This window comes from Dendrobates tinctorius, unplaced genomic scaffold (assembly GCF_039654945.1).
Source record: "Dendrobates tinctorius isolate UK_male_01 unplaced genomic scaffold, ASM3965494v1 ptg000070l, whole genome shotgun sequence".
Lineage (NCBI taxonomy): Eukaryota > Metazoa > Chordata > Amphibia > Anura > Dendrobatidae > Dendrobates > Dendrobates tinctorius.
Window position 1 is genome coordinate 26563188 of NW_027361738.1, and position 14825 is coordinate 26578012.

At 42.8% G+C, this 14825-nt stretch overlaps 1 protein-coding gene across 7 annotated transcripts in view; it reads right to left on the reverse strand.

Annotated features, from left to right (window-relative positions):
- The window catches only part of LOC141095471 (mitogen-activated protein kinase kinase kinase 3-like), a 154330-nt gene that overhangs the window by 10637 nt on the left and 128868 nt on the right, over nucleotides 1–14825 (reverse strand). For all 7 annotated transcript variants that reach the window (XM_073581486.1, XM_073581484.1, XM_073581485.1 and 4 more), the window contains 5 exons: nucleotides 10461–10525; nucleotides 7585–7677; nucleotides 7146–7334; nucleotides 4993–5141; nucleotides 1528–1659 (listed from right to left, as the gene is read on the reverse strand). In XM_073581486.1, the coding sequence (XP_073437587.1) occupies nucleotides 1528–1659; nucleotides 4993–5141; nucleotides 7146–7334; nucleotides 7585–7677; nucleotides 10461–10525 (628 nt within the window). The remainder of the gene's footprint in view (nucleotides 1–1527; nucleotides 1660–4992; nucleotides 5142–7145; nucleotides 7335–7584; nucleotides 7678–10460; nucleotides 10526–14825) is intronic.

A 14825-nucleotide genomic window follows, 5' to 3' on the forward strand; every position in this document is an offset into this window, starting at 1 on the left:
GCTCATATAAAAATATGCAATAATCAATACACAAAGAAAAAATAACATTTCAGATAGTAAAACCCTGCTTGTAAAGGATTTATATCCTATAAAAGACTCTTACTCACGTAATATTGAGTGGCTCTCAAAACAATACTACTGTCTAAAGCGACCCCGACTAACTAATAACCAGATTCCTGGTGGGATCTTCAACATCCAGTTTGTTTTCTTTGGATTTAAGTTCATGAATATTAGAATTTTATAGAGTAGTAGTTTAGCAATCATTTTTTGGAAAATATGTGCCTTTGAAGTTCAGTATGCGACCGACCACATAAGCAGATTTCCATTTTCACATGACATAAACCTAATAAATAGAGAAACATTTCCCAAAACCCAATAAATTCTTTATAATTCTTGCCAAAACTATTGTAAGGACCACAGATTCAATGTATTTTATTGGCTTAGCGCTTGCCTCCTAATGGATGATGCTGCTTAATAAAGCAGTCACTGATATTCTGCAGATGCCTCTTTATTATTTTTATAGGTCGGTTGGTAAAGTAAGCAATTGCACACAGTATACCCCACTTAGAGAATCTACAGTTAATGGACCTTTCTAATGGCATGTTTTTAGTCTGTGCATCTCTTAGGCCTGGTTCATATTGCTATAAAGCAGTCCGTTCAATGCATGTGTTAAACGGACTGCGCTAACGCTACTCTTTTTTCTGATTGCGTTATGCGATCGAGCTAGCGCAGATGTTCCATCTCCGCTAGCAGTGACGGACCCTCCAACGCTGCTGACCGCGTCTGAGGGTCCGTCACAGAATGACGGCACTAACACATGCCGATTTTGACATGCGTTAGCGATGCGCCACGTTATGGCAGTCTATGCGTGCGTTAACGGATGCGTTAAACACAGCGCCATAACGCAATATGAACCCAGCCTTAGGGTATGTGCACATAATCAGTAATCGGCAGCGCTTTTTACGCAGCACATGTTCATTGAACCGTGCGGATTCACAGAGTCCAATACATTGTATGGGTGAAATTAATATTGCGGAAGCTCGTGTTTCCGCACGATAAATAGACATGCTGTGGTCTGGAGAGAGACGCGTCATGTCTGTCTCCGCAGGGAAGCCGTGGGCGTCGGTGCATGCATAGTAGGCATGAGATTTCTTGAAATCCCATCCACTATGCTACGCTGTAACATCTGGATGCTGCCGGTTGGACGTTGCGCAAGTACACAGCGTCAAACCCGCAGCATTTACTGATCACGGGCACATACTCAGTTGTTTCCTCTAAAATAAGAAGCTGAGGTTTACCTATTTACGAGTCTAATAAAGTCTTAAAGGGTCAAATTAGTCCATGAATATACCAAAGGATTCTCTGGTGGGCCAAACTTTTGACAATATAATGAGCTTTGGAGAATACAACCCTACAGTATTTGGAGGGTTTACGATGCAAGTAAAAGAGGAGGACTACGTACGTCAAGACTGGGGCTCTTGAATCATTGTCCCTGTTTGACACTGCAGTGAAGGTTTTCCAACTCACCCCTGGCATGTACTCCACAAATATGGAGAGCTTCTTCTCAGTAGGGTCCCGCAAACAACCATAGTACTGAACTATTCTTTCATGTCTATGAATCTTCAGCAGCTGGATCTCACATTCGAGAGCATTCACCTCCTGCAACCAAAGCAGACATTCTTGTAAAGCTTCCAAACAAAGAGGTTTACACACGGAGATGAGAAGGCAGTGGATACATTTTTCCAGGACTTTTTTATTGAGATTATATTACACGGTTAAATAAACATTTAATTTTTAGAACAAGGAGTTCAATATTAGAAGTAATGTACTTCCAAATAGCCAGTAAGTAAATGACCCCATTACACATTAGACTAACATTGGCCGAAACCTCCAACATTGACAGGCTGGCCTGACAGTATAATGTCTATGGGGGTCTCCCAACTCTCCACCAGCATGTATCCAGCATATCCAAGTTCAGACTGACGAATCTTTTGTGCTTTAAAAAAATAAGCTGCCAAAGGAGTCTAGAAGCAGCTGTCTTGTAGAGAAAACAGGCATGCTCAGCAGTGAGAACGTGTACGGGGGGAGTCAGATAAGACAGCCGCTAGCCAAACAATCGGCCAAAAGTTATCTAAAGTGTATGGGGGGGGTCTTTAGACTAAGCTCATATTACACTTTTGTACTTTGGAGTTTACCAATGGATGCCAAAAACGTGTATTTTTTACATCAATAACGATCTGGCATAACTTTGTTCTGATGTATATGCAGTGGCTTGCGAATGTATTCACCCCCTGGCACTTTTTGTGTTTTGCTACATCACAACCTGGAATTTTACTTCTTTTTTTTAGGGTTTGCAACAGTTCATGAAAAGAACATGCTTACAACTGTGAACATTTGGCTTTCTTTTTTTGTGAACTAGAAGAGAAAAATAACTGAAACCTTCAGTGTGCCTAACTATTCTCTCCCACCCCACTTTTTTTCATTTATAATCTAAATACATATACAGTAAGCTACACACACGCTGCACTGATTATATAGCTCAATGACATCTATCTATAGAGATTGTTTTATTAGTTAGTAAACTAGCTTGAAATGACAGACTTACTGTATGTAAAAGGCATTGCATACACAAGTCATACGGATTCTAGGTGAGAAATAAAAATGCATGACACTCACCTGACATTCTCCAACTTTTCTGGCTGAGAATCTCAGCTACTTTATACACGCAGATGTGAGTGAACCCTTATGAAGGGAATTGCTTGCACCAAAAATTTTAAGCGGCTTCATGACGTTTTTTTTATTTATTTGATCCCATAAATTAAATTTATGCCTACATTTTTCTCACTTCACTTCACCAACTTTTACTATTTAATCAATAGACCAAAAAAAGTTGAGAGCTCTCCTACTTAAATATAACCTACATAAGAAACTAGACAGGACATCACACTGTTTGTTACAGCCCCCTGAGGAAGCCCACGCGAAACGTGCGCTGGGGCTGCATACCCCGTGTCCTAAAGCAGTGATTATGGGCAAGAGCAGCTTCTAGCATGGTTCAGGTTTAAAGTTAAAGTAATAAAAGAAAGTAATAAATCATAAGAATGTAGAACTAATGAGACAGTAAGTGAGGAAGTCAACACTAGAGAATCATATACCAAGAGTAGAAAAAGGGTGTATGTCGCTTTAAGGGACTCTATGCACTTGCACTTTAATCAATCTGCTGCTATATTCTGCTTTTTCCTACTAGTAAAATAGAGGTGGACTCCGTGTTACATCTGCGATATCAACTATCCAACTTTGCCTCTAATCTGATTATTACTATTTTTATTATTGTGTTTTATATGTTTTTTTGAATAAAATATGATATAATTTTGTTTTGGGACTTTTTATCTCATAGGCATAATGGGAATGTGTGGCAAATGCCCACTCCTGCACATAGACTACACTGAAAAGTCAATAATTGGTGAGGGTGAATATTTCCGCAAGCCACTGTATAAATATATTATATATATTTATTAGAAAAGCATTATCCGCCGGTCATCCCGCTAAATAGAAAAAAAAATAAAAATTAATTAACAAAAATATATTAAGATAGATATATATACAGTATATACACACACATACATGAACTCCCCTGGGGCTCATTCACACATCAGTATTTGTTTGATAAACCATACTGAGAAAAAGTGTAATGGAAGACTGACACCTGTTCTGTGTTTTGGAGACACTCCTGGTTTTGGCATCCAAGTACTGATGAAATACTGATAACATATATTGATGTGTGAATAAAGCCTTACTTAAATAAAGACTCAAACTTCTCATTATACAAATTAAATGTCACATCTTGGTAGAAAAATCCTCAACAGGCTGCAATGCACATCGCAAGCACTGGGTGGCTACGGACAGATCATTTACATCTTCCTTAAAGGGGTTGTCCAAGGCTTTTCACATAATCTCAGGGCATAGCTGGGCTGCAGAATTGTGACAATAAGTAATTTACTTTATGTCTCTAGTTTGCATGGTTTTGTAGATATTCTTAACAGAACGTCCAAGGCGGGGGGGTGTTATGGCATTGTCAAGACAACTGGTCGTTTCCTCCTACGCTACTAAAAACATGCCCTCTATAGCAACAACCCCACCCTCCATAGCTACAGGCCCTCCCTGTCCACATAAAGAAGCCCTCATCACACAGTAACAAATCCTCCCCGCCGCTCCATTCTGCCCCTCCCCCACCACCACGCCGGTCCGTCTCACCCGGTCTTCACATTGCCGGTGAAAGTGCAGCAGGGAAGGAGCGGGTCATGTGACAGGCTCTGTGCACGTCACTTCAGCCTGCCTGTCACATGACCCGACCCTTCCCTGCTGCACTTTCACCGGCAATGTGAAGACCGGGTGAGACGGACCGGCGTGGTGGGGGGGAATGGAGCGGCGGGGGGGGGGGGAATAGAGCGGCGGGGAGGGGGCGGAATGGAGCGGCGGGGAGGATTTGTTACTGTGCGAGGAGGGCTTCTTTATGTGGACGGGGAGGGCCTGTAGCTATGGAGGGTGGGGTTGTTGCTATAGAGGGATCCCTTTAAATATGGGATCTGTTGATCAAAAAGCAATGACAAAGAATGAAATATCTATACTGCAGCGGATACAGTGAAGCCTATGGGCAATGTATATAGCTGTGTAGGCTTGTTTTAGAGGTAAATTTTAGAATATACATAGCAAACAGACCTCTAATGGAAGGTTTCTATTGGATGCAAACACTGGTGGATCGTGAGAAGGATGACCAGTCACAGATGCATGCCCCTGAAGGTTTCGCTCTGTCCCACAGACAGGTCCACTTCCTATACACACATATATAGGAGGAGACCTGTCAGTCTAGGAGAGCATGGTGGGGAGAAGCTGCCGGGGAGGGGGATTGGCCTCCTGGACTAGTCGTTCATGTGGCCCTTGGTTTGGGGCATCATGAATCAGGGGACAGATTCCCTTTAAGCAGCAGAATCTTACCTTGCTTGTCTCTTGACTGTCTGGGTCAAACGGCACCTGTTTTACAGCAAGTTCTCTGCCAGTGTCCACATCATAACACAGATAGACTTCTCCAAACGCCCCTCGCCCCAGCAGCTTCCCCAGCCTCCAATTCTCCGGAGCCTGTGGGGCTAGAGGGAATAAGTGGGATTATTATCCAGATTGTATATTATGAAATGTACCAGATTAACATAATCACTGACACACTGTGAGCTACATGACAAATCACCAAACTTCAATTTATTTTTTCCCCAGAAATTTATATCGAGAACACATTAAAGTTATGCGCACATTTATCTATGATCTTTACAACATTTAGGAGAAAATATGCAACATGTTTTTTGTAATACACATTTTGATGAATTAGGCTCCAAAAGCAGATCACGTACTGTTTATATACGTACAATATGTGTGTATTGATACCGGTAAAGCTTTTCTGCATTATAATATCCGTTTATTATCCCTGCATTACCGTACATCATCATGTTCGTTATCCCTGTACTGTGACATCACTATGTGCATTACCTGTTACTTTTATCAGAGTGTTTACTTCCTCTGTACTGTGACATCGCTGTGTGCATTAACCTTTAGCTATATTAGAGTGTTTACATCTGTATTTTGACATCACTGTGTGCATGCTGTTAATACTTATTATATAATCACATTATTGCTATACCCGCTTGCTTTGCCATTTTTTAGAACTTCCATAATAGTGAATGCAAAGAGACATGTATGCGCTGACATCTCTCCATTGACTGTAGGTTATGATAGGGTCTCATCCTCCAGACAGGTACATGTCCGAAGGTCGGATCTGCAGCCTCAGACATCTATGGAATTTTCAAGTATTTGCCATAAATGTCGGACATAGGAATACCCTTTTAAGTACACATCTAAGCGACACAGTTAGACTACTGCGAAGCGGAAATGCTTTGCTTTTTTCCATTTAATTTCTTGTTCTGTGGAAAAATCCACTGTAGTTAATCAGTGCAAGCAAAATCGATGTGATTTCACAAAAACTCAGACTCCTCGTGTGACAAAAATACACAATATAAAATTGCAATAGTGTTATGAGTTGTGGAATTGCAGGATTTCTAAAAACGCATTTAAAAATGCCACATCACAAGCACAAAATAAAAAAAAAAAAACACATAGAAAGGTACATAAGAACCCAATAAACAGAGCAGATTGCTATTGCAAATTCAGTTGTGAACACATGCAGAAAAACGTGGGAAAAAACAAACACAGTGGAAAAAGAAGCAGCATGGGAACATGGCTATATCATCTTCCTACTTGCAGAAATGCTGCAGTTTTTCGCCCTGTTTTCCAGAGGTGTCTGCACCAAAATACGTAATAGAAACCTGTTCTGTTTATTGCAATTTTGATGCATTTTTCTACTGTGATGTCCATTTTTTTTAGCTTTTTGGTGCAATCTTGACACAGGTAATGCATTTTTAGAGCAGAAATGCTGCAATTCTCCATTTAAAGGGAATCGGTCAGCAGTTTTTTTTCTATGTAATCTGACAGTAATGTAACGTAGGGACAGAGACCCTGATTCCAGTGGGGTGTCAGTTTAATGGGTGCAGCAGTTGTGCTAGAATCACAGTTCTCTATGCGCAGATCAAGCAGAGCTGAGATGTTGAGCCCTGTATAACCCCGCTCACACCTCTGATTGGCAGCTTTCTGTGTACATTGTCCAGTGACAGAGAGCTGCTGGCGGTGGGGTTGGATTAGGAGGCACAAGGCAGCTTCTCCAGTAGGGATAATCTCCTGCTGAGAAAACACTGATTGCATTGAAACAGCAAAACACAGCCCAGTAAGTGACACATCGCTGGAATCAGGCTCTCTTCCACTACAACATGGTACTCTCAGATTACACGGCAAACAGATTCGCTTTCAAAATGAAAGTGTGATTTTACAACGTTCCCCCCCCCCCCCAAGTGCCCCATAGAAAACTACAACGAAAAAAAGCACAGATCTGCGGCGTTTTTAGATGCACAGTGGACATGAGTTTGAATGAAATTTTTCCCCTTTTCTGAACTGACACCCAAAAAAAGACGTAGTGTTTACTCCACATGGAAACCTGCTCAACTATTCCAAACACGAGTATCGATCATGGATAGATTGCATGTGCTTACATTTGTTGCAGAGGTCAGTCTGTGACGAGTGTAAGAACGGTAAATTTTGCTCCGAGTTGGTCCACCTCACGTTCCAATGATCATCAAACTGCATCAGGCCGTCTCCCTTCATACTTCTTTTTCTGCTATTCGACCCAAACTGGAACAGATTGTCAGGTGAACCATAACTTCGAGGAAATGTTCTACGACCTTTAAAAAGGCAAAACACCCAGTGAGCTTCCAAATGTCAGAAATCCTCTGATTGCATTGCTCTAGTCATTAATAATTGCTATTGATTTCAGATTTACCCTTCGTATATTTTTCATCAGGCATGGGATAACATCTCCATAATCCCATACACCCCATACAGAACGGATCAATAGATGCCATAATCTACCCTCCCTATATTATAGAATAAATCATTGCATAGACCGTCCGTATGACGACAGCACATACTCACCATCACTGTAGTCCTTCCGACTCTGGGAAAAATGAAACTGTCGTGGAAAAGTTCCTCCTTTACCAAATCTCTCATATAGGGGGATTTCAAAATCTGTGACATATAGAGGACCAACATTAAGTAACGGCAGGTGAAGATGATGTAAGTGCGTATGATACACTTTCTTATATACAAGTGCTTCTGACTAAATTAGAATATCAGTTCTTCAATACAAAAAGTGAAACTCATTATATAGAGTCATTAAAGAGTGATCTATTTCACGTGTTTATTTCTGTTAATGTTGATGATTATGGCTTACAGACAATGAAAACCCAAAAGTCATTATCTTGACCTCTTGACTCTCCCCCCCACAAATGATGTTGGTGGAGATAAGGATCTAGCATTTCTGATTTTGGACTGCTGATCCACTTGTTAAAGAGATAAGCTGCCACTCATAGAGAATACTGAAGCGCTTAACAGAGCGAGCACTCCTGTGTATGGGAGAGTCATGTGAAATAGCTGCAGGCCGAACGATGGATCAAATCAGCTGACAGTTATGTGTTTGACAGTAATTGCCTAAAGGGACTGTTTGGGGATAATCAGTGATGACAAGATCTGTGGTGGTCTCAGGCCTGGCACTCCCTCCATAACCTTAACAGTTTAAATGGATATCTAAATGTGGGAAAGATCTGAAGCCTCTGTCACTCCAGCTCTATTTCCCGTCCAGCGCTGTGTAGTCCTGCTTGACTGACAGCCTCTAGGCAGTGTGTCTTCACACAAAGGAAATGTTAGTCAAGGAGGAGAAAGCAGTGCTGGGTGGGAAATAGAGTTAGAGTGACCGAGGCTTCAGATCTACATCCTCATTTGCATATCAATGCAAATGCTGCTTTCTCAGGAAAGGATAGGCCATGTAAAGGTATTCCCTTTAAAAGGGAACTTGTCAGGTGATTCACAATTCATAAAACGTGGGAAGTTTAATACTCTGACATTTTAAAGAAAATATACTTATATACTTTGAAGATCCAGCTTGGGACCACAGTCAGAGAGAAAAGTAGTCCAGCGCCACCCCCAGTGCATGGCAGGTAATTGACAATTCTCTCCCTTATGTATACACATAAAAAAACCTGTCAATGACCTTGAACATCGCTGGGAAGAGTACCGTTGGTGCCAGACTAGTATCGTCTCTGGCTATGGCCCGGACCGATCTTCAGAGAACAAATTCTCTAAAACTCAGGAACATTTTAGAGAATAATATACCAGGCTGCAATTGTGTAGTCAGGCTGCAATTTATTTTGCTTGCAGTTTGGGCAGCATGAATCACCTGGCAGATTCCATTTAATATGTGAAGATAAAAAGTTCTCATTCACCGAGGATAAAATGATATCTGGTTTCTCCCTGCCAACACCGTCTCCGCTTCAAGACCCACAGCAGAGACAGAGGCTTTGCTGCATTATGTCACCTCCGCTTTCTACTGTCAATCAATAAGTGAGGGCAGCTCGAGTGAGGAGACGTGAAAATGAGTCACTGCCTGCAAGTACACTCATATGCCCACCAGAGCACTCATATGCCCACCAGTGCACTCATACGCCCACCAGCGCACTCATACGCCCACCAGCGCACTCATATGCCCACCAGCGCACACATACGCCCACCAGCGCACTCATACGTCCACCAGCGCACTCATATGCCCACCAGCGCACTCATATGCCCACCAGCGCACTCATACGCTCACCAGCGCACTCATACGCCCACCAGCGCACTCATACGCCCACCAGCGCACTCATACGCCCACCAGCGCACTCATATGCCCACCAGCGCACTCATATGCCCACCAGCGCACTCATACGCCCACCAGCGCACTCATATGCCCACCAGCGCACTCATACGCCCACCAGCGCACTCATACGCCCACCAGCGCACTCATATGCCCACCAGCGCACACATACGCCCACCAGCCCACTCATACGCTCACCAGCGCACTCATACGCCCACCAGCGCACTCATATGCCCACCAGCGCACTCATACTCCCACCAGCGCACTCATACGCCCACCAGCGCACTCATATGCCCACCAGCGCACACATACGCCCACCAGCGCACACATACGCTCACCAGCGCACACATACGCCCACCAGTGCACTCATACGCCCACCAGCGCACTCATACGCCCACCAGCGCACTCATACGCCCACCAGCGCACTCATATGCCCACCAGCGCACTCATACTCCCACCAGCGCACTCATACGCCCACCAGCGCACTCATATGCCCACCAGCGCACACATACGCCCACCAGCGCACACATACGCTCACCAGCGCACACATACGCCCACCAGTGCACACATACGCCCACCAGTGCACTCATACGCCCACCAGCGCACACATACGCCCACCAGCGCACTCATACGCCCACCAGCGCACTCATACGCCCACCAGCGAACTCATACGCCCACCAGCGCACCGCGCACCAGCGCACTCATACGCCCACCAGCGCACTCATACGCCCACCAGCGCACTCGCAAAGCTAATTTGCATAGAAATAAAATATGAATTTCAAAGCAAGAAAGCCGCAGATGGTGAACAAACACTTATACTTGGAAAGGTATTGCAATTCCCTATCCTGCAGTACCTCTGCTTGCCTTTTTGGTAAATGTTAATGATAAAATCCCTTTAAGTATTAACCTAAAAGCCCTTTTAAGAAGCCCTGCATTTATAACAGATACCTTCAAAACTTTTTTTCGGAGATTCGTCTAGTCTAGACTATCACCCTCCATTCTTTCGGAGCGGAATCATGACATCATACTGAACAAAAGTGCAATATCTGAACTCTTAACACTGAAGCAGAGGGATGAGACCCACGGCTAGTTACACTTTTCTAAGTTTGGTGAGCTTCTTTACCTAAACAATCGATGCTGTCTTTGAGTTGACCTTTTCTTCCTGGAACCGGCGTAGAAAAAGCTGGGCTGAAAGCCAAAACAAGAATGGTTCTATTACACGGGGATTCCCCAGAATTAAAATTACTGCATAACCGAAAGAAAAACATTCAGGGAACACGGTGAACAAGTCATGTCTGGGCACTGACAGCTACATGACCAGAATTTAAAATGAACATCACAAGTTTATTTGAAGAATCAACTTCCAAATCCCTCAAAAAGTAAAAATGTGAAGATATTCTAAAATTACAGCGCCTGACATGGAAAGCTAGTTGCAAAATATACTGGAAGCAATACGCTCAATTCGCTGTTTAAAAGGAACACCAAGATTAGAAATGAATGGTAAACGCTGCATTTGCCAAATATTCTGCCTGTTCTAAACAAAAAACAATATTCTTGAAAATATTCTGCAAAGGACACAGGGGTGAAGTCCTCCCGATCAGTTTATTTTCTAGAAGGAATCAGCTGATGTGCAGGAAGGTGGGACACAACAATATTTTAACGCTTCAGCAGAGGGGGGGAGGCTCCTGCTGCAGCCAAAGGTCTTACAGCCACACACAGGACATTGAAGAGGAGGAGAGGAACATGGCGGAGAGACACAAAGAACATTTTATTATATACACTACGTCTTGGTTTTAATTGCCATACAAGACACATTGGATTAAAAGGAATTGAGAAAGGAAGTGTTGGGATATTTTATTGATTTGTGCATACTCCACATTTATTGTTCCTAAAGTTGAACAGTTTATACTCCTGGGCCTAATATAAAATCGATATCAGGGCCATCTACCATGCCTCATTTTAATACAAATGTGTGCTTATGTGGTAGAGCGCCAGTGAGACCCCCCTCACGCACCACAAGAATAGATCCAGGTGTGACTGCTTAATTTCTTAATTTATTGGGCCCTGTGTTTCCAATGAAGAAACGTCACTTTTTTTGCCAAATTTGTGTTTTTTTTCATTTGAAAATTGGTGTAGTGATTTTTTTGCCCCTTAGGATCTATCAGTTTGCTACACTTGGGAGTTGAGTTTTGCTGATTTTAAACATTTTAAAGAAAATGGGTTTATTCTATCCTATTGACTTGCAGATAAGGCTACACAACCTATACAACAGGTCAGAAACTCAGGCAGCAACCAGCAGGTGGCACTAATCCAGCACAGGAAAGAACAAAATGGCTGTTGCTCATAGGTATAATATTTGTGTGCAGATATAATTACCGTATTCTATATAATAATCACTCTGCATTAGATTGTTTATGAACATTACGGTTGTGACATATCCTGTGCACTTAGATCTGTATTACAGCCTGCTGTGACTCGTCAGATTCACTTTGACATTTTGAGTGCATTTATACTTATGAATGAATTTTTAGTATTATTCATTATTTGGTAGCAAAGGAAAACATTGCAGAACGATATTTCTGCATTAAATTGGTCGTCTGAGATTTAGACAAATTCTCCAAATAGCCAAGACCTGTAACACCAGCAGAGCAATAGGGGATGCAGAGGCAACAACTGCACCAAGGTGCTTGTGCTCTGGGGTCCATAGGCCGTACGGCCACATGAGAAGGCAGGGATATGATGAATGACACATGGTAGTGATATAATGGTGGGGTCCAGTTACAGATCGTTCCCTAACCAGTAAAAATAAAATAGAATTTAAAAAAAAAGTCAATTTTAATATCAGGATCTATAGAGCCACTTACGGTAATTCTGCTTCTTTTGGACCTGCAGGATTTTGACAGCAAGAAGTCAGATTTTTTTATTTAACATTTACTTGTAAGTCTGGTCTATTTGATGGATTTATCTCAGGGCTTATTCACATGGCTACATAGCAGTCACATTTATGATTCATTTTACAACTGCAACTCCCAGCCTTTACCGCGCCAACTCCTAGCCTTTACCGCACCAACTCCTAGCCTTTACCGCACCAACTCCTAGCCTTTACCGCGCCAACTCCCAGCCTTACCGCACCAACTCCCAGCCTTTACCGCACCAACTCCTAGCCTTTACCGCACCAACTCCTAGCCTTTACCGCACCAACTCCTAGCCTTTACCGCACCAACTCCCAGCCTTACCGCACCGACTCCCAGCCTTTACCGCACCAACTCCCAGCCTTTACCGCACCAACTCCCAGCCTTTACCGCACCAACTCCTAGCCTTTACCGCGCCAACTCCCAGCCTTACCGCACCAACTCCTAGCCTTTACCGCACCAACTCCCAGCCTTACCGTGCCAACTCCTAGCCTTTACCGCACCAACTCCTAGCCTTTACCGCACCAACTCCTAGCCTTTACCGCACCAACTCCTAGCCTTTACCGCGCCAACTCCCAGCCTTACCGCGCCAACTCCTAGCCTTTACCGCACCAACTCCTAGCCTTTACCGCACCAACTCCTAGCCTTTACCGCACCAACTCCCAGCCTTTACCGCACCAACTCCCAGCCTTTACCGCGCCAACTCCTAGCCTTTACCGCACCAACTCCTAGCCTTTACCGCGCCAACTCCCAGCCTTTACCGCACCAACTCCTAGCCTTTACCGCACCAACTCCCAGCCTTTACCGCACCAACTCCTAGCCTTTACTGCACCAACTCCTAGCCTTACCATGGATCTCTTGACTCAAACATATGCTCAAAATTACCGCAGTAACATGGTCCATAAAAAAAAAATCTGCTATATGGCCATGGAAATAAACATCTAAACCTCAGATATTCCCATTGAGAGAGGTTTCAAATAAATGCTTTAGAGTTATAGAAAATTTATTTTAAGCAGCATTAACCCCTTTTAGGAACAAGCCTATTTTTGGTCTTAGTGACCAAACTTTTTTTTTTTTCATCACCATCGTTGAATAAGGGCTTGTTTTTGTTTTTTTTTCTTTTTCTGGGATGAGCTGTATTTGTCAATGACATGTTTTCTAATACACATAACTTATTAACTCTATGTGGAGACATAAAAAAACTAAAATTTTGTCAAGCAATAAATAAACATAAATTAGCATATATTCACATAGAATAATATATTACCGTAATTACCGGTAGTTGAAAGGTTAGGAAACCAGTGGAGCTTTATTAGTTTAAGTGCTCCCATGTGTTTTGATACAGCTTATGACTTTTCCCTTGCGTCAGACAATAAATGAGAAGCAGTTGCCTCAGTTATCTGTGGAATGTTTACCCAGGAGACACCCAGCTGGGAGCAAAGGTTTCCCCATTTTTTCCTTTGCATACACACTCTACTTCCTTCTCCTAGGAGTTGTCTGATATCTAATACTTAACGTCTAATTATCTAATTCTAAAAATTAGGCATTTTTTTAATTTACATTAAATAAAAATTGAACCTCAAACAGATCATCTTCAATAGGCTGCGATCACTCACCTAACTCAAGAGGCTGCCCCGAAACAGGATATCATCAGGGGGCTGGCACTATGGTCACTCCCCACAGCTGCTTTTTCTGCCATGAAACAAGATGTCATTGGTGATAAAGGATGTTTCAATGGCTGGTCTGGTCTCTGTTGTACTGGTTATCAATGCCATCGCATGCTCAGTGTGCTCTCCCTGATCACCGTGTCTTTTCCGTGCACACTGGCAGCGCTCTCCATTGCTTTTCTTAATGGTTTGTAAGGGAGCACACTACCAGTGCGCATTGAAATGGAGTGAGCACGGAGAGTAGCTAAAACTTACTAAGCATGAATCGGAATGACAAGCCGCACATACTAACTACAACAGAGACCGGACCTTCAAATGGACATCACTGTTGACAACCTGTTTCATGGCAGAAAAAGCAGCTGCGGGAAGCGACAACAGTCCCAGTCCCCTGATGACGTCTCGTTTCAGGGAGGGGTAAGAATTGGGTGAGTGACTGCTGCATCAGTCCCTTGATGACGTTCTGTCTGAGGATCCACGGTGCATGCTGAAAGGTAACAAAGTTATCGGAAGTGTAAAAACAGGAAATGGGCATAGAGGAGGAATGATAGGAAACATATTCATGGAAATTACAAAAGTGCTTAGCTTTTAGAATTACATAGACATATTATTAGGTTGGTTGTTAGGTTTCAGACAATCCCTTTGATATTCTTCTGGCTTCTAGCAAATCACACAATCTCATCCTTTGATGTCCATCTCCAGACAATTTATCATTGTATAATATTATCTGTATTATAGCTCAACTCTCAAATTACAAGTGTAATGCATCATGTTCCGTTCACAACTCTGTCTGCATCTTTTATCTACCTCGTTGCTTAAAACAGGTCTATCATTGGATTTCACAATGCAAACTACATATATTACAAATGTAGAAAACACAAGTGGCACTCACCATCCATAAAATCTTACTTT